This window comes from Lissotriton helveticus, chromosome 10 (genome assembly GCF_964261635.1).
Source record: "Lissotriton helveticus chromosome 10, aLisHel1.1, whole genome shotgun sequence".
NCBI classification, from domain to species: Eukaryota; Metazoa; Chordata; class Amphibia; order Caudata; family Salamandridae; genus Lissotriton; species Lissotriton helveticus.
Window position 1 is genome coordinate 887,922,197 of NC_136071.1, and position 27,066 is coordinate 887,949,262.

The window sequence follows — 27,066 nt, forward strand, 5'->3', positions numbered from 1 at the left end:
TAAGTGGGCAGCTTCATGTAGAACATCCTTCGTGGGGTTGAGGGTGGAGTCCTGCAGGCCAGTGAGTTTATGGTAAAAAAGGCAGAGAGCATGCACTGTAAAGCATATAGCATGGTTTAGGATGAGGTGTTTAATCTATCTTCTTAGTGTGCTGTTTGCATTGCAAGTGATCCATGCAGAAGCTCTGGTGGACAGGAAGGGCGCAAAGCCAAACAAATCCATGCTTTGGCATCTGCATGCTTAGTTACTGGGTAAGTAGAGGTTGGATGTGAACAATGATAAACAGAGAAGTGGGTAAAAAGAAGAGGTCCATAACAATGCACCCAGAGGTTTAACACAAATCGATGAGGTGTAACACAAAATGATGGGGCCTCCCTCAGAATGTTAAGAGTGGGCCACTGAGTCTCCCATATCTCACAGATATTCATTGGCTTGTTTATTGGTTGAAGTGGGCATGATTGGAGGGGCACGACGTGTCCATACCTTTTTAGATTGGAGTCTAGGCAGCACATGCTCTGTCTCTCGCCATACTGTATCTCCTTCTGTGGGCTTTAACCCCGCCCATCACTTTCATTCATTCCTTGGGCTGCCTTTCAAAATTCCATTGGTTTGGTATGTAAATGCTCTACTTTGTCCTGCCTTTTGGCTGTTTTGTTCCCGCCCTGCAGCCTGACCCTGTTACACGGATTTCACGTTTTGCCATATATAGCGTCTGCACACAACTTTATCTTTTACCTTGGCTTCTTTTCTTAGTTTACTGCTTGTGTCCCAAGCTCTGCTCCTATTGTCGAGCGCCGCCAGTTGTCGGTGTTGCCTTTGCGCCTGCCCGCCTCCCGTTGTCTATGTTGACCACCTTCCTCGTCCCTCCTCCTCTCCGTTTTCTGAGCATGTGGTGTTTATATTTCTTTTAATAAATGCAACTTAAACACAGGCCTCTCGCCCCCCCCCCCAACTTCCCCCTTTTTTTTGTATGTGCAGTCTGGCATGCCAGAATGTGCTGTGCCAGTCGTAATCTTAACTGTGATGCCTGGAGGCTTGTGCCTGAAAGGAATGTGGCCATGGGAAGGTCTGCAGGGGCTGACTGTATGCTTCTAGCATTATCACGGTGGCGCAGGGCCAGCTCTGGTTGTGTGTGTGCTCTCTGCTCCCCACCGATAGACCAGTCATACTTTGTTTCAAAGCAAGTGCCCTGTGAGATTGTACATTTCCCTCCAGATTTATTTATTTCACATGGTTAGAGCGACTTTGGTAACCGCATTGGCTGCAGCTTTAAAATGTTCTAGAGGCGTCCCAAGGCTGTAGCTCAGGTGAAAGCAATGATGGCGCGAGGCTCCATGGAGCTCTTTGACCGGAGCCATCACTACAATGGATCATATAGTTGCTTGACGAGGCGGATAACTAGATGCGACACAAGCAGATACTAGTTGTTAAGTGGTGGTGAGCTTGAAAGTGCCGGATATCAAGGAGCAGTAGGCCTGCTGCTTTGAATTTGAGTTGGAGGAGTCACTGAAAGCTCGAACCAAGCTCGAACCTGAAGCCTGGCTCTGCTCGAGAACCTGCTGGAATCATGAAACATGAGCCAACCTTTCGTGTGACTTCTGCCTGCCAACCTTGCTCTACCCTAATGCACAAGAGGTAACGCAAAACATTAATATTTGAGGTACGAAAAGAGAGACAAATAGATATCTAGTTGTTTCTGATTTATACAGAGTGAAAGCAGAGAGCCTGCATTTTCCGTGGCTTCACCGGCTAGCCAAATTATTTACTTATTTATTTATTTATTTAACTTATAAAGTGCACTGTCACCTAGCAGGCATCCTGGCGCTGGCAGACTCAGACAGAAAGAAAACCGTGACTAAACACCAACTAAATCGTAGGAAACAACCAGGTTTTTAATCTCCTTCTAAAAGGTAGGATCTTCTTAAGAAAAATTTTATTCAGTCGATCTCTTTCTCTATTGCAAATGAAAGTACCTTTAAATGTCCAAGTTTCCGAATATAGCTGTACAAAAACATATTTGTTTTGTTTAATAGACTATACTGTTGCTCAATCTACAGAAATTTAGACCACATCCAGGGTTCATGTGACAGCTGTTTTGTTTTGTAGTTCACTAATAGCACCCGCCACGGTGGGGGATGGGGACAGAACCTTTGATATGTTCTTCTCAGTGCAGTGCTATAATGGCATGGTTTTTAATTGTGATTGGACTTCATCATATTTTATGTGATGTTGTTGTATGATTTACATGGCAAATATTTTCAGGGCTCGGCTAGTACATGGGCTTTAAGAGCTAGGCCAGACTTTTGGCTAGGCTCATCCTGTTAACTTGTTAGCTTGCCCACCTCTGCTTTAAACATGCAATTGCACCAATTTAGGGGGATTGTGCGACATAATGATGAGACCACACGAAGAAATTTATTAAAAACAGTACCTGCTTTGTTACATGCATCGCTTTCCACCTGAGAGAAAGTGGCTTGCATCATAATGGGAGGTAGGGATATTGGACTGATGGAGGCTATTTCAGTCTGGTCCTCTCCTCCCCACTTATAGCTGATAGAGAAGATGTCCTCCCAACCATTGCCTCCCCAACCATTAGTTCAAAGGTTTCGGGAACCACTAAGATGTGAAATGTGCCTTGGTGAAGTCTTCATACCATTACACCCCCTCCTACACCTCTGTACTTCCCCACTGTTCACTCCAACTATTTCCTGTTGTGATTCGAGACCAGGCTGTGGTGTGTCCTCTGTCCTTCTGCAGTAGCTATTAGTCCTCAGTGGCCCATTTAAATCCATTGTAACTCTGCAGATAAGTACTAGCGCCTCTGTTATAATTAACTGGTTTAAAAATTCTGACTGCTGTTCCATTTAGATTAATTCATTTCCAGCAAGGAATGTTAATACTATACCAATACAAGTAAGCCAATGCTGCAGGGCAATGTATCTTGTTCCACTTGAGGGAATCCACTATTGTTCTGTTAAATGTAGTACAGCCCTACACATACGTGTTTGGGGGGGAATTACCGAAAGGTGTAATGGGTGTCCCCCTTGCAATGCAGTGATGAAGAGAAGGGGTATTTACACCCTCATTAAAAGAGTCATAATACATCTGCATTGCATGAACAGATTTCAGATGAGAGACGACCCCCTACTGTGGGCCAGCACTCGCTCTAATTAAACGTGTATTAAAACTGGTAAATTCACCGTTGGTAGACACATCCCATTTGCACAATATGTGTGTTCAACATACATTACCATGCGCAGACATGTCTTAGGCACGCAATGTGTGTGAGCTAAATGTACATATACATAACTTGCCAATCCTAGAGGCACACTGAGTGTGTTAAATGCAGAAAACCATTAGTGATAGGCACATCTCTGGTGCTCCACATCCCACAGAAGTATTAAATGAAATTAACTTTCACACCAGCTCCTCCCTGTGCACACAGCATGTACTAAATGTATGTGGTAAGTCATCAATAGGAGGGAAATCTCAGGGAGCAGGCAGCAAGGCAAATGGGTGCGGTTTCCCTGATTGACACGTCCCAGGTACACAGGGTATTACATGAACACATACATTGAGTTTTATGCATGATTTTCAGAGGTGAGGATCAAATGAGTGTGGAAGATGGGATCGCTGTCTGTATAAACAGACCATTCATTATTTTCAGTTGAGGCCCAATGAAATGTTAGTTTTTGGAAACAGCCTGATCTTTATTTTGAATTTCTTATTCTTGTTTACTTTTCCTGTTACTTGATCTAACATAGCTGCCCACCATGTTACATTGGTAAAATAAAAATGTCTAATGTGTCAGTACGCATTCATGTACATGCGTTCACTACCCCGGTTACCCACCCCACCCGAATAACAAATCAAATAGGTCTCCCTTTACTCTCTCTCTCGTACTCTCTCTCACACCACTCTCTCATGCACCAATTCAGCATTTCTCATATTAGTTCACTTCAGATCATTCTGCACACTTTCTTTACCATAACATTTCAAAAACTCGGTACTTCGAACACACACTCTACTCCTCTTCTTTTGGTGTTTTCTGTGTACACAAGCACAGCTTCTTTATGCCTCTATAACTTCTCACCCCATCTTTCTCTCTTTCTCACACAGTGTTTGAACTACTCCGTATGTAGTTCATTCACCACCACTTCATTCACAAACTACCTATCCCTCTAAATCTTCCTTTCTATCTATTCTATACAGCTATCAGCATTATCTATTCACCATGCCACATAATTCCACTACTCAAATACACTACATACCACACAATTCCACAAATACCAATTCCAATTCAAACCACATAATTGCACTACCAACAATACTCCCACTCCAGCACAAACAAAAAAACAAAAGTAAAAAACAGTGGCATCTACAACGCCAATAGCTCTAACCTTCACAAATGTGAGACCCATTGCATTGCAAATGCTTGTTTAATTTATGAAATGCGGTTGCCCTACTTATGAAAAGTAACTGTCCCAGGAGGTTAATTCCGTGAATGGAATGCTTCAGCTGCAATGTAAGGCAGGGAGTCTCCTCTGCTGTCAAACTGAGGGAGGGGAAGCCAACTAAACAAGTTTCTTGCCAGGGTGCCTGCTTGAGTGAAAGAAATGTAAATGTGTGCAACTGGTCTTTCTGCAAATGTAAAGGCTGCTCAGAAGCCGGTATTGGCTTTAATTGATGGAATCGATTGAAGCTTCCTGATGATACACGCATTCTTTTTTACTGGTATTGCAAGGGAGTTACAAGCTGAGCTGTGAAATGTGAGCTTTTAAAGAACTTTTATAAAATAATTCCAGGGGGATGTTGGGAACCTTGGACAAATTCTTAGGCCCCTATGAGCCCCCATGATAGTAACGAGATGGTACTAACCAAAAGGTCATCCCATGTAAGAATATGAGAACAGTAAGTCACCCCCCGCCTACCACATAAGCCCTCACACTCCCATACACACAGGCTTACATCAGAGTAGTGGACTTGTCAGACCCGGTCAACCCTACCAGGCCACCACCCTTAGAACAAAGGTCACTACATATATGTTGTTTTATGTTAAGTGTTGCAATCTAGTAATCCCAGATCAGGCACCAACACATTTATGTTTTGAGTTTTATGTTTGAACGCCAGGAAGGCAGCGACGCCCTGGTGCATGAGCACCTTGTATAAAACTAAAAGAAACAACCTGTTAAAGCTCATGAGCAGGGGACCCTGCATGGACAATTGCGAGGAAATGTACATGTTATATGTCTTATGTTGTAAATGTGAAAAATACCAATAAAAATATATATATTTTTTTTAAATAAATAAAATAATTCACTATGTGAAGTCTGAGAATTATTAACGTTTATATTTTGGAAGTATTTTTTGTATCTTAAGCCGTTTTGCACATTTTTAGCACCATATTTATACTGTGTGTAATGGACGTTTAAAAGAATGAATTAAATAGCCACAGTGCTTTCTGTCACAGGCTGAGAACTCTTAGCACTAAGCAAACACAAGTCACTATTCTCCACTGCTCCTACCAGGATTAAATTGGTTGCAAACAGGCCTGTGCAGTGTACTACCTAATAGAGGTTTCATACAATAGTGCATTTCCATCGGATTAACTTAAATCACATTTATTTCTGATTTAAACTATGCATCATTTTTTAATGTAGCTGCCTGAAGCTAAAAGACCGCAAAAAGTTGGGTTTTTTAGCCATGTGTTTGACCCCGCCCCACTCTCATTGCACGCAGCATCACAGTTCCCATACTTTTTCTAATGCACTTCAACCACTGGGCTTGTGCCAACTGAAAGGTTTAGGGGCCGCTGAACGGTTGCCCCTACCCTCTCCATGCTGGAGTTGCTTGGGTCTGCGTTACCCCGCTGAGTGCACCAGCCAGAAAATAAAATGTACAAAAAAGATAATACGTTCCTGTTAAAAACTTAGCCAAAGTGAGATTCTGGATTGCATTTTTGCACATGTACTGCTGCTATTGAATTGTTTTTTGCACAGGTTAGGATATGCTTTGTAATTTCCTTTCTTGCTGCTAAAACTGAACATTCTGCTGAGGATGAATTCTTGATTTTATACTGTACTTGAACTAGTTGCTACTTACTGCTCTTGGTATATCTTGCCACTTTATTCTGTTTGCTGTTAGCTCCCAATGTGGAATTAACTTTGCTATGTTTAATTCCTTTTTGTATCAATCTGTATGCACTTTTATGTGGACCTCATATGAGTTCCAAATCTTAATAAATATTTGAATTAATAATACGTTACTGAGACTGCCACACTTGAAACAAATGCAAGGGGAGGCCAGATCAGAAAGTCGAAGGGCTAAACAAGCAAACAAAAAAATGCAGGGGTCATTAAGGAAAATGAACAAACTCTATGCAGATATGGCAAATAGAGTTACTGAAGTGGAGGAGAGGACAGGGAAATTGGAGGAGGAGGAAGAAGTCTCAAAGTGGCAGGAATTTAAGGAGGCTCAGGAGAAGGTTTCGGCAGATGTCCAGTGAAAACTCGAGGATTTCGAGAACCGCCAGAGACGGAATAACATTAGACTGCTTGGTGTCGCAGAAGGGAAGGAAGGGCAGGATGTACGGGCATATGTTGTTGCTTTGCTCAGGGAGGCGTTTCCCGACATAACAGCATGGAACTGGGAGAATGAAATACAGCGAGCCCACCGGTTTCCTCTTATCCAGAAGAAAGGATATGCAGCATCTCAGGCTGATAAGCCTAGGGCTATATTGGTCTATGTGGGGAATGATCTACTTAGACAAGAGGTCATGGGCAAAGCCAAACCTGAGACCAGATGATCTTACAACGGTACAACATTCTTTGCCCGTCCAGATTTCTGCCACGTCACAGTTGAGAGAAGGTGGCGAATGAGACAACTCATATCTCCCTTTCAAAAACTGGGGTGTGAGGCCTTCTCTGTTGTATCCATCTCGTCTTAAAGTGTTAGTGAACGGTCACGCTAGGATGTTTTTCTCAGAAATAAATGCCCAATTATACCTAGCAGAGCTAAAGGAGAAAAGGAAGCGAAGTGGCACTGCTGTCGCTTTGAGATAACCATTACAAAAAGGTAACTAATATTAGTAATGAGTTAAGATGTGTTATGAGTTATCATACCATTATGTTTATTAGATAGAGCACCAACACAACACAAGGATATTATGGTAGGGAGGGGGGATGAGACTTCCTGGGGCTTTAGCTGTCACATATAGGTCAGGATTGACCTATTTGCCTGTAAGGGGAGGGGGTCTGAGGGAGGGAGGCTGGGGGGGGCACGTGTGCAGGGCACGATGCATATTTGCACTACACTGCTTACGGATTGGGTACAATTTGGAGGATATAGAATAAATATAATGCGGAATTCTTATTAGCTGAAGCACTAAAGGTTGAAGGAAACTTGAATATATTGTGGTTGGTTAACTGGTTAGGGCAATCTAACACTCTGCCTTTGTTTCTGAGATCAATTCAGAATTTTATACCTTTTAAGAAGGCACTGAAAACGCATCTTTTTAGGTTTGCTTATTAGATTATTTTATTTTGGCCACCTGCTTGTTTTCCCTTTTCACGCCAGGACATTGTGGTAGTAACAGAGTGCGTTATAAAACAGCCAAATAAAATAAAATAAATAAAATTAAAATAAATCACCAGATGTTTTTTAATGGGTATTCGAATAGTTACATTGAATGTGTGTGGCTTGAATGAGCGCCTCAAGAGACAACGATTAGCTACTCTATTGAAAACTATGCGGGCAGACTTTGTGTGTCTGCAGGAAACGCACATCGAGGGTACGAAAGGGTTTTTACTAGAACAGTTAGGATTTCATTTGCTTGCGCACTCGAAACAAGGGGCTAGGACCAGAGGCGTCGCAATATTATCCAAACGTAAAGATGTTGTAATAAGGAAGAAGCTTGAAGACCAGTAGGGTAGATGGGTGTTGATAGAATGTTTGATCAACGGTGACTGGATTACTCTGGGGTCAATATATGGCTTAACGGAAGATGACCCTGAGATTTTTAATTTTCTGGATTTAGAATTGTCTTCATGGGCCCCATGTGTTGTTCTTGCTGGGGATTTTAATATCAATGGGGCAGGGGTACTAGGTTTGGATTCCAATGGGAGATACCAGGGCCGGAAAAAGAGTTTGTCAGGCAATTCTTAGCCTCGCAAGGAATAATGCATTAAAATGTAAATGTAAATTGATACTTGTATAGCGCACTACTCACCCGCAAGGGTCTCAAGGCGCTTGTACGAATACCGCTGTGGAACCCATCCTGGCTTTCCCTGTGAGGTGTCCACTCCTGGGCACCCCCAAGGTGGAGGCCAGGCATCCTTAGCGTTGTGGGGGCCGTTGTGGAGATTAAGCAAGCTATTGCCCAGAGTTGCAGAGTGGGACTCCATGATTGGAATAGGCACCGAGGCGAGAATTATCAGGTCCGTGGAATTTTTATTTTTTTTTAAAACCTTTATTGTACAGAAGGCGCGCACAGATACGGGCCTACAACCCACCGGGCCGGCCACCACAATAAAGAAACATACGAGGCAATACAGGAGAGACAACAGGATTTCTAAATAGCTCATATGAAAGGCAAAGGCAACAAGTCTTTGAGTCGCCATCACGGACAGGATAAAAGTAGGTTAATTTTATAATAGAAAAAAGGGGTGTCACAGGATAATGTCAATCTGTAAAGTCCAGAGGGCCGTGGTGGGCCGTGAGCAAACCGAAGTTTCGAATACAGGAAAAGACCAACAGAACAATACATTTTGGCAAAGGCAGAACGTGAGTCCCACATCAAGAACAATCACAGTCGCTGCTCAGCACCCACCCACCACTATCAGGGCACATAATAATAAAACAGCGAAAAATACGTTTACAAAACTAAAAGCCCTCCGTTACAACAACCCAAGGGAGGAAAAGGAAAAGAAAAAAAATGGGGTGGGGAAAAGGAAAAAAGGGGAGGAAGAGGACATCAAAAAAAGGGGAGGGGGAAAGTGAGGGCGCAGCGTCAGTGCACGCCCCCCACGGCTAACAAAGCACCCAATACTAATTCGGCACGTGGAACTAGTGGCAACAGGAGAAATGAATGCGTAGTAAACCGTGACAGCAGACATACCAAAAGGGCCATGCCAGCACAAACACCCCGGGGGGCTACGTGCCGACACCGCGCCACGAAATTAGGGGATACATAAGAGCCATAGAACCAAAAAGAGGAACAGGGAAAGATACAATAAACAGACCCCCCCACCACCCCGCACAGCCCACCCTGCACCCCTGCAGAAGGCTATGGCCTACCCCCCAGCAGCGTGCCTGTCGCCCTAATTAGAACCCGAAATATAGAGAAATATAAGAAAGAAAGAATCACTTAGATTAAAAAGGGGGGGAAGGGGAAACAGGGAAAAAACAGCGGGAGAGGAGCCACACAATCAAAACCCCTTCAGCTACCACCCCCCCCCCGCCCGAAAATACTCAGAGCCCACGGGAAGATAATAAACACACGGATAAGCTCCAGGAACGTAAAGACGTATCAAACATAATCATACAATTATGAACGGATCACCCAACCATACCACAAAATAACAGTCCACAGAGGCAAGATCAGCTCAACCCTGTCCTCGTTTTTCGCAAACTGTAATCGTCCAGCGCACCAGGAACCAGATCACATAAAACAGGAGGTGAATAACAGGGAGTCCAATCAAAAATACACTCAAGTTGTAGCGATCGTGACCCGGATGATCCAGAAAGTACAGTAACCACTTCAGGCAAAGCAGGCAAAGTTCCGATGAGAATAGGGAGAAAGCCGGTCCAGCGGCACCGTCACAGGATTTTCGTACGGCCATGTGAGGCAAAAGAGGAAAAGGAGACCCATCGAGGTCGGACCAGACGGGATCCAGCCGGGGAACCTCCGGAGCAGAAGGAGGCACAGGACGAAGAAGGGCAGCAGACCCCCGCACATCCACACCATCAGCAGCCTCCAGGTCCACGACCCCAAGGAAAGTTCCAGCAGCACACAACAGAGATGAAGCCGCACAAACCGAGGGGGGCCCGGCAGGCGCAACAAAGGGACCCCCCTCCAGGATAGCGGTCGGTGCGGTTATGGGTGCCCCCCAGGAGCGCAGGGCGGCGAGGATGTCGCGGAGCGTAGGCTCACCTTTACAGTATTCAGCAAACGTGCCGCGCGGCGGACTCGCATCGCCGGTCCCCGCAAGGCCGAGGATCATGGGGCCGGACGCCATCTTAGAAGCCCGGCGGGGCCGCTGCAAACACCGACCTCCGCCCGGATATCAGCGGGGCAAAACAGGACACCGGCAACCACCAGCGGAAGTGCCACCAGGGCAGGAAGGGGAGCCACCAGAAGAAGGCGATGCGCCGGCACCCCACACGCCGCCGGCACCGTTCTCCGAGTCCGGGCGGAGGAACTCAAAATGGCCGGGCCGGAGAACAAAGGGGAGACGAGCCAGATGTACGGTTAACCCCGTCCATGGAAGTCAGCTCCCCAACACCAGGCCGCAGGATCGCCGGACCAGGCCCGGGAGGCCGCAATCGGTCTATTAGCACATCGGCCCCTCCGATCGACTCCACACCACCACCAAGGGCCGGCCACCGCGCCTCGTCCAGCCCGGGCGCCGCCAAGGAGTGCCAGGCCCGGCCGCTCCGGAGGCCCCGAAGCAGACAGGGGCGTAACTCAGGATCCGTGACACCCAGGAATCACCGGAGCAAACGGTAAGTGCCTGTGAGTTATCGTCGTTCCACTGCACATCGTGGAATACTTCCCGGGGCAGGATAAAGTACAGGATATTTGTTGCAGACAGGAGAGTGATCGGAGCCGAGCTAAAACGCGGCCATCTCGGACGCGAGCTTGGCTCCTCCAGGTCCGTGGAATTTTTTTTTTTTTTTTTTAGCTCAAGACCCGCCGAGGCGGGAATTGAACCCTGGTCCCGGGCTAGACCTCTGCATCAGGGTCTGCCGCTCTAACCATTGAGCCACACTTCTCCACTTGCATTGGTCGATGTCTGGGGAAAACTAAAATCTGATGACTACGGGTTCACTTACTATTCGGCTCCCCATAAGCTGTGTGTCAGGTTGGATTATTTTCTCGTATCAAACTCATTCTTATCAAAATCACAAATCGAAAGACTTCCCCGGATCATTTCTGATCACAATCCTCTGATTTTATCCTTAGATCTATCAATAAGATGTAGGCAGGAACGGGTGTGGACTTTCGAGAGGGGGCTATTTAAAGACGATAACTATATCCGGCACATGACAGAGTGGATTAAAAACTTTTGGGAGATTAATAGGGGTAGTACTGCACCAGGAATTGCTTGGGATGCCTTTAAGGCGGGAGTTCGGGGGGAGACACTAAGTTTTAGCACTTTTAGAAGCAAGAGCGGTTGAGGATGGCAGAATTAACTAGGGAGCTACTAAATGCAGAACAGGATTTGGCTCATTGCACGATGTCAGGTGCGCCGCTAGAGCAGGTACTCATTAAAATAGCCAGGGCAAAAGCTGAGGAAGAAGAGAGTATAGTTACTAAGGCTGTTAATATTTTTCTAGCAAAAAGGGAACAGTGCTATGAACTTAGCGAATCCGTAGGCCGTACACTAGCGGTTCGAGCTAGGCAGAAAGCAGCTATTGGGGAAGTGAAGGAAATCATGGACACTGCTGGGCGAATAGGTACAGACCCTGAAGGGATCCGTGAAGTCTTTAGACAGTTTTACCTTACACTGTACGATGAGGCGCAATCAAAAGACCCCTCTGAAATACAGGCATACCTGCAGGATATCCCAGTCTCCATCCTTTCTGATGAGGATCGGAAAAGTTTAGACGCACCTTTGGAGGTAGAAGAGATTATGGCCGCCCTGTTAACCCTTCCTTCTGGTAAAGCAGCAGGGCCAGATCAGATCCCGAATGAATTTTTTAAAACCTTCTGGGATGTAATTAGTATGGATCTGGTCACTACAATACAGCAGGAACAGTTAGGGGCATCTGTACCTGATACTTGGGCAGGAGCTGACATAGTGATTATTTTGAAGAAAGGCAAGCCGCCTGCAGAACCAGGATCATATAGGCCAATCACGCTTATGAATTCAGATGCAAACATTTTCTCTAAAGCATTGGCAGTTAGATTTGCAAGGGTGATAGGCACATTGGTGAGCTTTAATCAGCATGGTTTCATCCCAGGAAGAGGCACGACTAATCACATACGAAAGGTGATTACCTTATTTGAAGCCACAGAAGTTCCGGGAGACGGCATTTATGCTGCTAGATGCCGAGAAAGCATTCGATCGGGTCTCCTGGGACTTTCTATGGTTAACTTTAGGGCGTTCCGGCTTTGGGGAGGGTTTTATTAAAGCAGTGCAAGCATTATATAAAGCTCCTACAGATCGAATTCGAGTGAATGCAGGATATACACTGCCTTTACAGATTAGACGAGGTACGAGACAGGGTTGTCCGTGTTCTCCACTCCTGTTTGCCATGTATATGGATGCTTTAATTCGTCAAATGGAGCTGAATTATGAGATCCGCCATTAGAGACCCATAGAGGACATTGTAAGATCCTGGCATATGCGGACGACGTGGCTGTTATTACTCCAGCATCCACGGAGGCTATAAGACAGGTTGAGGCAGAAGCTGTGTGCTTTGGTCAGGTTGCAGGATATGCCCTGAACAACTCTAACGAATCCAACAAAAACAATGGCCAGACAGGTTATATTTCATACTATACATACTTCCAGTCCGTGTCCTGAGGAGAACCCACAAATAATACAGTGGTTCAAAACGCGTTGACTCTGAGTCCGAGCAAAAGTGAAGGGGCGCTAATAGGGCATTGTAAAACATATACCACCCTCATCACTCCCTAGAAGTTGGACCTCATTAAGAAGAACAGTCTCTGGCTCAGTTAGAAAAGCAGGATTCTGCAATAAAATCAATGTCCGCTTGTCTGTGTATATATATGTAATATGAAGGACTGGTGCCTTAAGAACAAAGTAATTTGAGGCATTGTTTAGTTGTCTATTTGGTGTGTACAGTAATTCATCACATTTATTTTGTGTAACATGTATTATTATAAAAAAAAATTGTCTTTATGTGTTAATAACTGTTTGACAACTGTGTTTTTCTTTGACATGTGTAATGATCTTATAAAAAATGTCTAATAAAATATGAATGACTAACTCAAATAGTCGCCCTACCTAGAATTTGTTTGCTAGGCATGGTATAGTGTGAAATATACCCTGTCTGGCCATTGTTTTTGTTGGATACAGTTGAGTGGTCTAGGCCAGGCAGCGACAGGACCAAGCCTTTTTTTCGTCCCTGAACAACTCTAAGACACAAATTATTAAGAACGGGAACGTAGAGTGCTCGGATTCTCGCGTGGTGCAGTCTGGAGTTTATTTAGGGGTAAGCATTTCCGCTGATTTGGGCAGCGTGGTGGAGACAAACATATGGCCAATAATTAATAAAGCCAAGAAGGATATGGATAGGTTAAACAACCTTCATTTGTCCATAGTAGGGCGCACCAACATTGTCAAGATGATGCTTCTCCTAAAGTTTCGATATCTATTTAGGGCAATCCCGATTATGTTCGAGACAAAGTGGTTTACTATCATAGAGCAGATGATAAGCAGGTTTGTTTGGGCGCATGGCGAGACTAGAAGAGCTTTGAGGCACATGTCGCTTCCGAGGGAGAGAGGAGGGTGGGCCTTACCCGATTTGAAGTTGTACTATTGGGCAGCAGCCCTACAATACATGACAGGGTTGTTAGGGGGTGCAGAAATGGAGGTGGAGGATGAGCTAGGAACTGTAGCTATATATGCATTGTTGTGGGCGCTGAGGCAGAGAATGTCTTTTTAAAGTATACTGACCCGAGCTACTTTAATAGAACTAAATTCAAAACTGTGATTGCAGCACACAGTATATGGACGGCGTTTATGAAAAAATTTGACTTGGGGAGGTCTTCGGCTGCACCTTCATCGCCTTCGGACCGGCACTCTCGCTTTATAACCTGACCATCGCCACGGACCCCCTCCGCATCATCTTCCTGATAGCCGGACACCGAACCTACCCCCCCCCCCCCCAACCCCTCCCCACACCTCCGGGCAACGCCTCAAACACCGAACCGGCCCGAGGAGGAGGAGAGCCTGGAAGTGTCTGCTCCGGACCCCGCTCAGTGGCACCGCATGGAGAACTCCACTGTGGCACCTGTGAAGAAACGGACCTGCTTTCTGAATGCCTCGCAGCAGATCCATGGGAACTTTTTACCGAACTACCTACCCCCCTACCCCTCCCTGCTCTACTCCTCTCCTCTTTCCTGCTACTAACCTTTGCCCTCACCTGTCCTTGCCCTAGTCCCCACCCTGTTTACTAATGAATTTCCCGCGTCATTTGAGAGCTAGCTATTTTGTCTGATGCCCGATGGAGCTACCTGGTTTAGCTATAGGGGAGACAGGTCGGGGATTCCCTCCTTGGGCGTCACCTACCCAGTCGGTCTTTAGCCAGACTTCCTTTCGTCTCCCCTGTCGTCTCTTCCAGCTTCCTCCCTCTATTTATATCTCTACTTCTCTCCTCTCTCAATGTATTGAGACTGAACTATTTTGTCTGATGCCCGATGGAGCGGTTTAGCTATAGAGGAGATGGGCCGGGGATTCCCTCCTTGGTCGTCACCTACCCAGTCGGCCTTTAGACAGATTTCATTTAGTCTCTCCTTGTTGTCTCTTCCCCTATCCTCCCTTCTCCACCTTCCCTGTTCCCTCCCCTCTACGCTCCATTTATTTTGCCCTCCATGTTATTTAAATGTTTCCCATTGAGACCTAGCTATTTGGCCATAGCCCGGTGGAGCTACCTGATAGCTATAGAGGATATGGGTTTTGGGGCTTCCCCCCTCGACCGTCACCTACACAGCCGGTCTTTGGACAGATTTTCCTTTGTGTTTCTGCCGTTTCTCCCTCCCATCCTGTTTTTCTGCGAACCTCTTCCCTCGACACTTGAGACCGAACTACTTTGTTTGATGCCCAATGGAGCTACCTGGTTTAGCTATAGGGGAGATGGACCGTGGATTCCCTCCTTGGTTATCACCTACCCAGTCGATCTTTTGACAGACTTCCTCTCGTCTCTACGGTTGTCTCTTCCCTTATTCTCACGTTCTCACCTATCCCCCACTTCTTTTCTCTGTCCTTCCTCTCCTCTCCTAATGTATTGCTGATGGTTCAATGTAATGTGTAATTGTTGATCTTTTTCTGTTATACTGTTAAACCACATTTTGCACTTCCTTTCGTCCCTCCTGTCGTCTCCTACCACATCCTCCCTCTATTTATGTCTCTCCTTCTCCCCTCTCTCAATGTATTGAGACTGAACTTTTTTGTCTGATGCCCAATGGAGCTACCTGGTTTAGCTATAGGTGAGATGGGCCGTGGATTCCCTCCTTGGTCTTCACCTACCTAGTCGGTCTTTAGACCGACTTCTTTTCGTCTCTCTGTATTGTCTCTTCCCTTATCCTCCCTCTCTCACCTCCCCTGCCCCCTCCACTACTTTTCTCTCTCCTTTCTCTCCTCTCCTAATTGTATTGCCTAATTTGGGGGATTTATTGTGTTATTGTTGAATTTTTTCTTTTACATTGTTGTTTCTTATGTAAAGCGCTCTGATACCTCCGGGTCTAGCCAGCGCTATATAAATCTCTTTAAATAAATAAATTAATGCGTATACTAGACTGATTGGTAACCCCACATTCCCTCGGGAAATATTTACAGATGCGGTTATTGCAGAATGGGGGAGGCGGGGCTACTGAAACTAGGAGATATTATGGGGGTCGAGGGAATGAGGCAATTCTCTGATATACGGACATCATATGGCCTTAACTCAAGGAGTTTTTTTAAATACTTGCAGGTTAGAAGTTTTTTAGTGGCTAAAAAGGTGGATCGAATGGCTTCGGAAGAATTAAATTTTGGAAGTAATTCAAGGTGGAGCCAATTGCACGATAAAAAGATTCTATGCCGAGCTGATTGAATGTAAGCAAGATGACCTCGAGAAATACGAAGCCAAATGGGTAGACAAGCTGGGGATAGGGCAGGAGTGTTTGCGTCTGTCACTAGAACTGGGTCAGAACATTCTATGCTCAGCGCCCCTTCAGGCTCACCATTATAAAACACTCTACTCATTGTATTATACACCTGCAAGGATTGCGCAGTGGGGAGGAATAAATGGAGTCAACTATCCTTGCTGTGACAGCTTAAAGGCTGACATAACGCACATTTTCGCCACATGCACACATCTGCATCCAATCCAGGGTGCAATAGAAATATTTCTAAAAAGGTCACTGGGAATAGAAACTACCTTAACACCATCAGCAATCTTGCTTGGGGTAAGCGAAGATGCCAGCAGGCGCGGTGCGTCCATTGGGGCGTAGGGGCGAAGCCCCACTAAGCCCCATGGACCCACCACGTCGTCACTAGAAGCCAAACACAATTATTTTAAAAAATCGCGCTATCTGCCGGCCGGGAAACCGGGAGACACCCGACCTTCCCGGAGTGCGCAAGGGGGGGGGGGGGGAGGATCGGGCTGCTGCAGCTGCGCAAGTGTATTTTTGGGCACAAACATGCCCGCGCATGCGCAGATCGTTTTCTTGTGAATTCCCCCTTAGAGAGAGGACCAGGGGGCGGGCCGCAGCCCCCGGGCTTACACAGGGCGACTGGGCGAGGAGTCATGGTGCCCCCCCAGCCAATCCTGGCGCAGGATTGGCTGGTCACTACATAGCCCGGTTACATAACCCCTGACGGATAGCACGGCCGACTTTGGTGCTGGGAAACCAGGTTCGAGCCTCTTATCAAACCATATAAATGTATACATGACTTACTTTGGTGTTAAATAAATAGATATTTTAAAAAACAAATAAAAATGATGTTCCCACTAAGGTGTGAAATTGGTGTCGAATAAATACATGTTTTTAAAAACAATTAATATTAATCATGTATCATTGGTGCTGGAGTACAAGGTTCGAGACTGGTATTAAACACTGACAAGCTGTGTGCAAGTTATATGGTCATAAAAATACATGAATGATGGATGCAGGATGGGTGGATGGATGGATGAATGATGGGTGGCTGAATGGATGGGTGGATGCATGAATGAATTATGGATGCAGGATGGGTGGATGAATGAATGATGGATGCAGGATGGATGCAGGGTGCATGAATGAATGATGGATGGATGGGTGGATGCAGGAATGGATGCAGGATGGGTGGATGGATGGGTGGATGGATGGGTGGATGGATGGATGCATGAATGAATGATGGATGCTGGATGGGTGGATGGATGGGTGGATGAATGAATGATGGATGCAGGATGGGTGGATGGGTGCATGAATGAATGATGGATGCAGGATGGATGGGTGGATGGATGGATGGGTGCATGAATGAATGATGGATGCAGGATGGGTGGGTGGATGGGTGGACACACGAATGGATGCAGGATGAATGATGGGTGGATGAATGGATGGGTGGATGCATGAATGAATGATGGATGCAGGATGGGTGGATGAATGAATGATGGATGCAGGATGGATGCAGGGTGGATGGATGGGTGCATGAATGAAGGATGGGTGCAGGATGGATGGATGGATGGGTGGATGCATGAATGGATGCAGGAATTGATGATAGATGGGTGGATGGGTGGGTGGATGGATGGATGGATGCATGAATGAATGATGGATGGATGCTGGATGGGTGGATGGGTGGATGATGGGTGGATGAATGAATGATGGAAACAGGATGGATGGTTAGATGGATGGATGGGTGCATGAATGAATGATGGATGCAGGATGGGTGGGTGGATGGATGGGTGGACACATGAATGGATGCAGGATGGATGATGGATGGGTGGGTGGATGGATGGATGGGTGGGTGGATGGATGCATGAATGAATGATGGATGGGTGGATGGATGGGTGGATGCATGAATGAATGATCGATGCAGGATGGATGGGTGAATGCATGAATGAATGATGGATGCTGGATGGATGGGTGGATGCATGAATGAATGATAGATGCAGGATGGATGCAGAATTGGTGGATGGATGGGTGGGTGGATGGATGGGTGGATGCATGAATGATGTATGGATGGATGCAAGGTGGTTCGGGCTCGCTCGCTGCGCTCGCTGCGGTGCAATATGCAAATTAGTTTACGCCTCACCACTTTCAAATGTCACCAGCCGCCCCTGGATGCCAGGCAGGCTCAATTTGGCCATTTTATATTTGTAGCGATGGCAATTTTGCGCATGTGCATTGCCTCGGCATGGCTTGATCGACTTCCACCTACTTTTCATCAATGGCTGGCCAAACTCTTGGCTGCTTACAATTTAGAGAAGGCGATTTATGCAAGGAGGGGTAAAAAGGGAAGGAAATGAGGGCTACAAATATGGGAACCCATAAATAAATGGAAGGAAAAGTAGTGTTAGTTCATTTACTTATTATTTTATATCAATTTTGAGTATATATTAGTAGTAAACATTTAAAACCCTCTGGGTGCCTCAGCTTAGGTATGTTTATGTATATGTATATGTATGTTTGTATTAATACTGATTTCTTTCTTTATGTTTCTCTGTGCCCTGTGCAAAAAAGGGGGAAAATACTTTAATAAAGATATTTCAACAACAAAAAAGAGACTGTCAACGTGTGCCTTCACATTCACAAACAATACAGAAGACAAAGCTGGGAGTTCTGAGAGGACAATTTCGTATGTCTCACTATATCAGCGCAACAACTAAGGCAAGCGGATCAGCACTGCAAACAGATCCCAACTACAAATCAAAACGTGCTCATTGAAGGAATAACACTGCTTACTTTACGATCATCCACCACCCCCGTCATTCTAACATCCCCACTGCTTCAAAAAGAGATAAAAGGTTTAGTGTCCGTCACCAGAGGACAAAAACCAACATCAAATTAAAACAGTGAGCTGGAAAAGGGACAATGTGCAGCTTAACCGCGAGCTCCCACATCAGAAGATTAAAGTGCACCAGGACACAAAGGGCAGCGGCTTGTGAATGAAGGGAGTCTCTGAGGACAGCATTGTGAGGCCGAAGCGGGGCAGTAACACGAGAGAAGCCAGTGAGAGACGAGCGAGTGGAGCAGAGGGCTGTCTCGGGGGCGGGACCAACTGTCTGCAGCCCTGGAAAATCCCTTCAGCCCCAGGGACTCACCTGGCAGTGCGCGCGAGCCGCTGCAGGGTGTGAATCAGCACCTCGCCCTCCTCCTTCTTAACGCTTTCCAAGTGCTTCTCGTTTGAAGTCAACTGTAGGGAAAAAACAAACGATGCAGATCTTAAGGTCTGGCAGTGTTCTCAAGACGAGAGCAGGTGACTTTAGTACATTAACATAACATGAAACAGGTTTTATGACGAGGCCTTCGCAATCGCCCATTTCCATCAAACAGATTTCTGCAATGTTAATAAAAAGGCCACGTATGTCATGCATGCAGTGTGACTTCGCGCTTAAATAGCTACTTATCTGTTTTTTTCAGGTGCATTCTCGTCACTTTCTGCATTATTTTTGATTCACGTATTCTTATCTGCCACACCGGGAATCCAGAACCTCTAAAACGAAGCAGGCTCTGTAGCCCGAGATTACCAGAAGTGCACGGATACAACTGGTTTCCCTTGTGGTAATGCCAGCATGGGTAAACACCCTTACCACAATAATTCAGTTAAAGAACGCTAGTACTGCGTAACTGTCAACTGACCCACACTGACCAGGTGCCACATTTCCAGTGAGATTCGCCCTCCTAGCAAGCTAAGCGCCTCTATATTTATGCGGCCACATTGCAAGTCGGCATCACGCTTTGAAAATGTTTTTGTAAATTATGCTCATCGGAGCCGACACCTTTTACATCCTTTGACGTGATTAAATAAACAAAAAATTAAAACAAATAATAATTTATGTCACATGCTCGAGACAGGCGATTACGTCTCAGCTTGTCAAACGTCAGCTTCTGAGGTTGATAAAATGGCTACCAGCTGATTCATTGTAGCACGTGCCCGATGAGTCACACCTAGGCGCCACTGATGTATTTCAATAATATCACCTGCAAAGGCAAACTTTGAAGTGCACAGAGCTTGGCAAGATGACAACCTTCGGAGCAGAAAGCACAGCCGCCGACACACTGACGAGCACAAGCTGCTAATGGGTCCCTACATGTGCCTCCCCAGCACATACGTGTATGTGCTCAGGTATCATCCATGGATATCCTAACTACCTAATCATCCCGCCTTAAAAGAGGAGCAACGAAATGAAAGGAACACAGGGGAACTGTCCAACAACCTTCTCACACACTGCACTGAAACAAAAAGATCGATAAACAGAGGACAAAATCAATGAAAATGGATACAAAAAATAAAAAAATTAACAATGACCTGGAGAAAAACAAGTGGAGATGACATGCAGACACGGAGAAGGAAAAGATAACAAAACTTTATTTAACTATTAGCAGAAAAGGAAGAGGTTGGGGGAGTAGGCCACTGTGTGTTTATTAATTCTCTTACCACCAATTGGCTCTCTCGTTTACACTGCATGACAATAAATAGAGATATATAAATGTTGCAATATCTTGATGCATGTGAAAGGATGGTTGAAAGGATCTCACTACAGAGTATTCTATTTTAAAAACATTATATATTTTTTCAGGGTCACATCTCGCTCAAAAGCGATTAGCATTAGCACTGTTTTACAAAGATTAGCTCTGAAATGGCCATCTATAATAACCCCACTCGAAACAACTTATAACAGTCTGACACATAACTGGGATTTGGGTTTTTTAATTATAGTCAGGAAGATTGGCGCTTAGACTAGTGTGCGTTTTTGTGTTGAAGGTGTCATCGGTATATACAGTGCCACCAGGTCGTAGGAACTACCCATTAACCCCTGTTGTTTTGTGAGTCAGGAACCCACAATAGTTTGATAAGAACAGTCCCGTGCACACGTGGTGGGGATACAAAGACGATGCGGCAGTCTCTAATGATTGAAATATTCTGAGGTCAACACCACTGTGATCTTAAGAGATATTTAATGAGGAAAATCATATGAAGTCAAACAATCAGCCGACACATGTTTCGTCACAACGCAATGGCTTGTGACTCTTCAGGGCTTTTAACTGTTTAGGTAATCCGTAACTGGGTCCCTCAGTGCCGGTGATAATTTCAACCCGGCCTGGGGTGATAGGAGAAGCTACGTAGGGTGGTTCGCCAGTAACAATGATCGGTAACGTAGGTCGTGCGGGGAACTCGGATGTCTCAATGCAGGAACTGAAGGCGGGTGCGCTGTGTCTAAATTAAACGTGGGTCCCAGCAGATGTGTATCAGGACTAGAATGCCAGTTGGGTATGCTGGAAGAAGGGGCGTAGCGGGGTTGGCAGTAGCCAAAAATGTTTTTGGGAAACGAGCCTCCAAGCAATGTGTAGACTGGAGGGCGGGTGTGCCAGTCTGCTCGTCCTGTGATATGGTCTCGAGGTACTGGATAGGTTCCTGCTTCTGGATGCGGACTTCATATGATTTTCCTCATGAAATATCTCTTAAGACACACTGGTGTTGACCTCAGAATATTTCAATCATTAGAGTCTGCCGCATCATCTTTGTATCCCCACCACGTGTGCCCAGGACTGTGCCTAACAGTCTAACACATGTTCAACTACTTCAGAATCTGTCGTACACTTTTAAGCCAGGTTTAGAAACCAGGTTTAACTTTCTGATCTCGGATGCAGACACGGGAAAGTTGACATAATATGGGGCTAATGAATGGGTAACAAACACATCATGTACATTTTATAGGACCCGTAATAATGGAAACTCCTATTAATTCTATTCAGGGATACCAAAGCAGGATACTCCATTAGATGGTTTTTACGGGCTCGGTGACGTCACCACTTCGTCAGAAGTGGGGAGGAGCTGCGAGCTGTATTGTAGCGGCTTTTTCGTTCATGCTGGATAAATTCTTCTTTGCTCGTGCATTTTCAGTGCGCTATTTTATTATCTGAATGGTGATTGGTCGTCGCGGTGCTGTTTTTTTTAGTAGTCTTGATGCGATAGGGCATATGTAATGTTGGTCGGCCATTTTTAGCATTTTCTGTGCGGTTTCGCGCACGGCAGACCATTAATTTTAATTAGGAGCTGTCAGAGTGCCCTTGTAATGCAATCCAGATGGTGGGAGCGCGTTCACCATTCTGCATTGCATGTATAGGGCGCGCGTTCGTCTGCAGCTTTTTTGGGGCTGAGAAATGTGGACGTCTATTGTATTGAACTTTTATGTGATTTATCATTGCTCGGAAAAATGTGTGTCTGCAAGGAAGTGTTCCCTATTACAAGGACATGGTGTTCGCTTATTTCCTTTGAAGGGCTGTCAGATATGTATTTCTATTTAATAGCAACACGTACTTTGGATACCACCACCAGTACTACCACTACCAGTACCACCACCACCAGTACTACCACTACCAGTACCACCACCAGTACCACCACTACCAGTACTACCACCACCACTACTATCACCACCAGTACTACCACTACCAGTACCACCACCTCCAGTACTACCACTACCAGTACCACCACCACCAGTACTACCAGTAACACCACCACCAGTACTACCACTACCAGTACCACCACCACCAGTACTACCACTACCAGTACCACCACCACCACTAGTACTAACACCACCAGTACTACCAGTACTACCACCACCAGTACTACCACTACTACAGCCACCAGTACTACCACTACTACAGCCACCAGTACTACCACTACCACCACCACCAGTACTACCACCACCACCAGTAATACCAGTACCACCACCACCAGTACTACCACAACCAGTACTACCAGTACCACTACCACCACCACCAGTACCACCACCACCAGTACTACCAGTACCACCACCACCACCAGTACTAACACTAACAGTACCACCACCACCACCAGTACTACCAGTACTACAGCCACCAGTACTACCACTACCACCACCACCAGTACTACCAGTACCACGACCACCAGTACTACCACTACCAGTACTACCACTACCAGTACTACCACTACCAGTACCACTACCACCACCAGTACTACCACCACCAGTACCACCACCACCAGTACTACCAATACTACCACCATCAGTCCTACCAGTACTACCACCACCAGTACTACCACTACCAGTACCACCACCACCAGTACTACCACTACCAGTACCACCACCAGTACTACCAGTACTACAGCCACCAGTACTACCACTACCACCACCACCAGTACTACCAGTACCACGACCACCAGTACTACCACTACCAGTACTACCACTACCAGTACCACTACCACCACCAGTACTACCACCACAGTACCACCACCACCAGTACTACCAGTACTACCATCATCAGTACTACCAGTACTACCACCACCAGTACTACCACTACCAGTACCACCACCACCAGTACTACCACTACCAGTACCAGTACCACCACCACCACCACCACCACCACCACCAGTACTACCAGTAGTACCACCATCAGTACTACCAGTACTAGAGTGCATAGGGAGTGCATAGTGCAGAGTGCATAGGGAGTGCATAGTGCATAGGGAGTGCAGAGTGCATAGGGAGTGAAGAGTGCACAGTGCATAGGGAGTGAAGAGTGCACAGTGAATAGGGAGTGCAGAGTGCACAGTGCATAGGGAGTGCAGAGTGCACAGTGCATAGGGAGTGCAGAGTGCATAGGGAGTGCAGAGTGCATAGGGAGTGCAGAGTGCATAGGGAGCGCAGAGTGCAGAGTGCATAGGGAGTGCAGAGTGCATAGGGAGCGCAGAGTGCAGAGTGCATAGGGAGCGCAGAGTGCATAGGGAGTGCAGAGTGCATAGGGAGTGCAGAGTGCATAGGGAGTGCAGAGTGCATAGGGAGTGCAGAGTGCATAGGGAGTGCATAGTGCAGAGTGCATAGGGAGTGCATAGTGCAGAGTGCATAGGGAGTGCATAGTGCAGAGTGCATAGGGAGTGCAGAGTGCATGGAGTGCAGAGTGCATAGGGAGTGAAGAGTGCAGAGTGCATAGGGAGTGCAGAGTGCATAGGGAGTGCAGAATGCATAGGGAGTGCAGAATGGATAGGGAGTGAAGAGTGCATAGGGAGTGCAGAGTGCATAGGGAGTGCATAGTGCAGAGTGCATAGGGAGTGCAGAGTGCAGAGTGCATAGGGAGTGCAGAGTGCAGAGTGCATAGGGAGTGCAGAGTGCATAGGGAGTGCAGAGTGCATAGGGAGTGCAGAGTGCATAGGGAGTGCAGAGTGCATAGAGAGTGCATAGGAAGTGCAGAGTGCATAGGGAGTGCAGAGTGCATAGGGAGCGCAGAGTGCAGAGTGCATAGGGAGTGCGGAGTGCAGAGTGCATAGGGAGTGCAGAGTGCATAGGGAGTACAGAGTGCATAGGGAGTGCAGAGTGCATAGGGAGTGCATAGTGCAGAGTGCATAGGGAGTGCATAGTGCAGAGTGCATAGGGAGTGCATAGTGCAGAGTGCATAGGGAGTGCATAGTGCAGAGTGCATGGAGTGCAGAGTGCATAGGGAGTGAAGAGTGCAGAGTGCATAGGGAGTGCAGAGTGCATAGGGAGTGCAGAGTGCTTAGGGAGTGCAGAGTGCATAGGGAGTGCAGAATGCATAGGGAGTGCAGAGTGCATAGGGAGTGCAGAGTGCATAGGGAGTGCAGAGTGCATAGGGAGTGCATAGTGCAGAGTGCATAGGGAGTGCATAGTGCAGAGTGCATAGGGAGTGCAGAGTGCATAGGGAGTGAAGAGTGCAGAGTGCATAGGGAGTAAAGAGTGCATAGGGAGTGCAGAGTGCAGAGTGCATAGGGAGTGCAGAGTGCATAGGGAGTGCAGAGTGCATAGGGAGTGCAGAGTGCATAGGGAGTGCATAGTGCAGAGTGCATAGGGAGTGCATAGTGCAGAGTGCATAGGGAGTGCAGAGTGCATAGGGAGTGAAGAGTACAGAGTGCATAGGGAGTGCATAATGCATAGGGAGTGCAGAGTGCATAGGGAGTGCAGAGTGCATAGGGAGTGCATAGTGCAGAGTGCATAGAGAGTGCAGAGTGCATAGGGAGTGAAGAGTGCAGAGTGCATAGGGAGTGAAGAGTGCAGAGTGCATTGGGAGTGCAGAGTGCATAGGGAGTGAAGAGTGCAGAGTGCATAGGGAGTGCAGAGTGCATAGGGAGTGCAGAGTGCATAGGGAGTGCAGAGTGCATAGGGAGTGCAGAGTGCATAGGGAGTGCAGAATGCATAGGGAGTGCAGAGTGCATAGGGAGTGCATAGGGAGTGCATAGTGCAGAGTGCATAGGGAGTGCATAGTGCAGAGTGCATAGGGAGTGCATAGTGCAGAGTGCATAGGGAGTGCAGATTGCATAGGGAGTGGAGTGCAGAGTGCATAGGGAGTGCAGAGTGCAAAGGGAGTGCAGAGTGCATAGGGAGCGCAGAGTGCAGTGTGCATAGGGAGTGCAGTGTGCATAGGGAGTGCAGAGTGCATAGGGAGTGCAGAGTGCATAGGGAGTGCAGAGTGCATAGGGAGTGCAGAGGGAGTGCGGTGTGCAGAGTGCATAGGGCATAGGGAGTGCAGAGTGTAGAGTGCATAGGGAGTGCAGAGTGCAGAGTGCATAGGGAGTGCAGAGTGCATAGGGAGTGCAGAGTGCAGAGTGCATAGGGAGTGCAGAGTGCATAGGGAGTGCAGAGTGCATAGGGAGTGCAGAGTGCATAGGGAGTGCAGAGTGCATAGGGAGTGCAGAGTGCATAGGGAGTGCAGAGTGCATAGGGAGTGCAGAGTGCATCGGGAGTGCAGAGTGCATAGGGAGTGCAGAGTGCATAGGGAGTGCAGAGTGCATAGGGAGTGCAGAGGGAGTGCAGAGTGCATAGGGAGTGCAGAGTGCAGAGTGCATAGGGAGTGCAGAGTGCATAGGGCGTGCAGAGTGCATAGGGAGTGGATAGTGCATAGGGAGTGCAGAGTGCATAGGGAGTGCAGAGTGCATAGGGAGTGCAGAGTGCATAGGGAGTGCATAGTGCAGAGTGCATAGGGAGTGCATAGTGCAGAATGCATAGGGAGCGCAGAGTGCATAGGGAGTGAAGAGTGCACAGTGCATAGGGAGTGAAAAGTGCACAGTGCATAGGGAGTGAAGAGTGCACAGTGCATAGGGAGTGCACAGTGCACAGTGCATAGGGAGTGCAGAGTGCACAGTGCATAGGGAGTGCAGAGTGCATAGGGAGTGAAGAGTGCAGAGTGCATTGGGAGTGCAGAGTGCATAGGGAGTGAAGAGTGCAGAGTGCATAGGGAGTGCAGAGTGCATAGGGAGTGCAGAGTGCATAGGGAGTGCAGAGTGCATAGGGAGTGCAGAGTGCATAGGGAGTGCAGAATGCATAGGGAGTGCAGAGTGCATAGGGAGTGCAGAGTGCATAGGGAGTGCATAGTGCAGAGTGCATAGGGAGTGCATAGTGCAGAGTGCATAGGGAGTGCATAGTGCAGAGTGCATAGGGAGTGCAGAGTGCATAGGGAGTGCAGAGTGCATAGGGAGTGCAGAGTGCATAGGGAGTGCAGAGTGCATAGGGAGCGCAGAGTGCATAGGGAGTGCAGAGTGCATAGGGAGTGCAGAGTGCATAGGGAGCGCAGAGTGCATAGGGAGTGCAGAGTGCATAGGGAGTGCAGAGTGCATAGGGAGTGCAGAGTGCATAGGGAGTGCAGAGTGCAGAGTGCATAGGGAGTGCATAGTGCAGAGTGCATAGGGAGTGCAGAGTGCATAGGGAGTGAAGAGTGCAGAGTGCATAGGGAGTGCAGAGTGCATAGGGAGCGCAGAGTGCAGTGTGCATAGGGAGTGCAGAGTGCATAGGGAGTGCAGAGTGCATAGGGAGTGCAGAGTGCATAGGGAGTGCAGAATGCATAGGGAGTGCAGAGTGCATAGGGAGTGCATAGTGCAGAGTGCATAGGGAGTGCAGAGTGCATAGGGAGTGAAGAGTGCAGAGTGAATAGGGAGTGCAGAGTTTAGAGTGCATAGGGAGTGCAGAGTGCATAGGGAGTGCAGAGTGCATAGG

The 27,066-nt window shown here is 46.9% G+C and overlaps 1 protein-coding gene across 5 annotated transcripts in view; it reads right to left on the bottom strand.

Moving 5' to 3' along the window:
• The window catches only part of ULK4 (unc-51 like kinase 4), a 2,246,396-nt gene that overhangs the window by 135,620 nt on the left and 2,083,710 nt on the right, over positions 1-27,066 (bottom strand). For all 5 annotated transcript variants that reach the window (XM_078663530.1, XM_078663529.1, XM_078663527.1 and 2 more), the window contains one exon: positions 19,192-19,283. In XM_078663530.1, the coding sequence (XP_078519656.1) occupies positions 19,192-19,283 (92 nt within the window). The remainder of the gene's footprint in view (positions 1-19,191; positions 19,284-27,066) is intronic.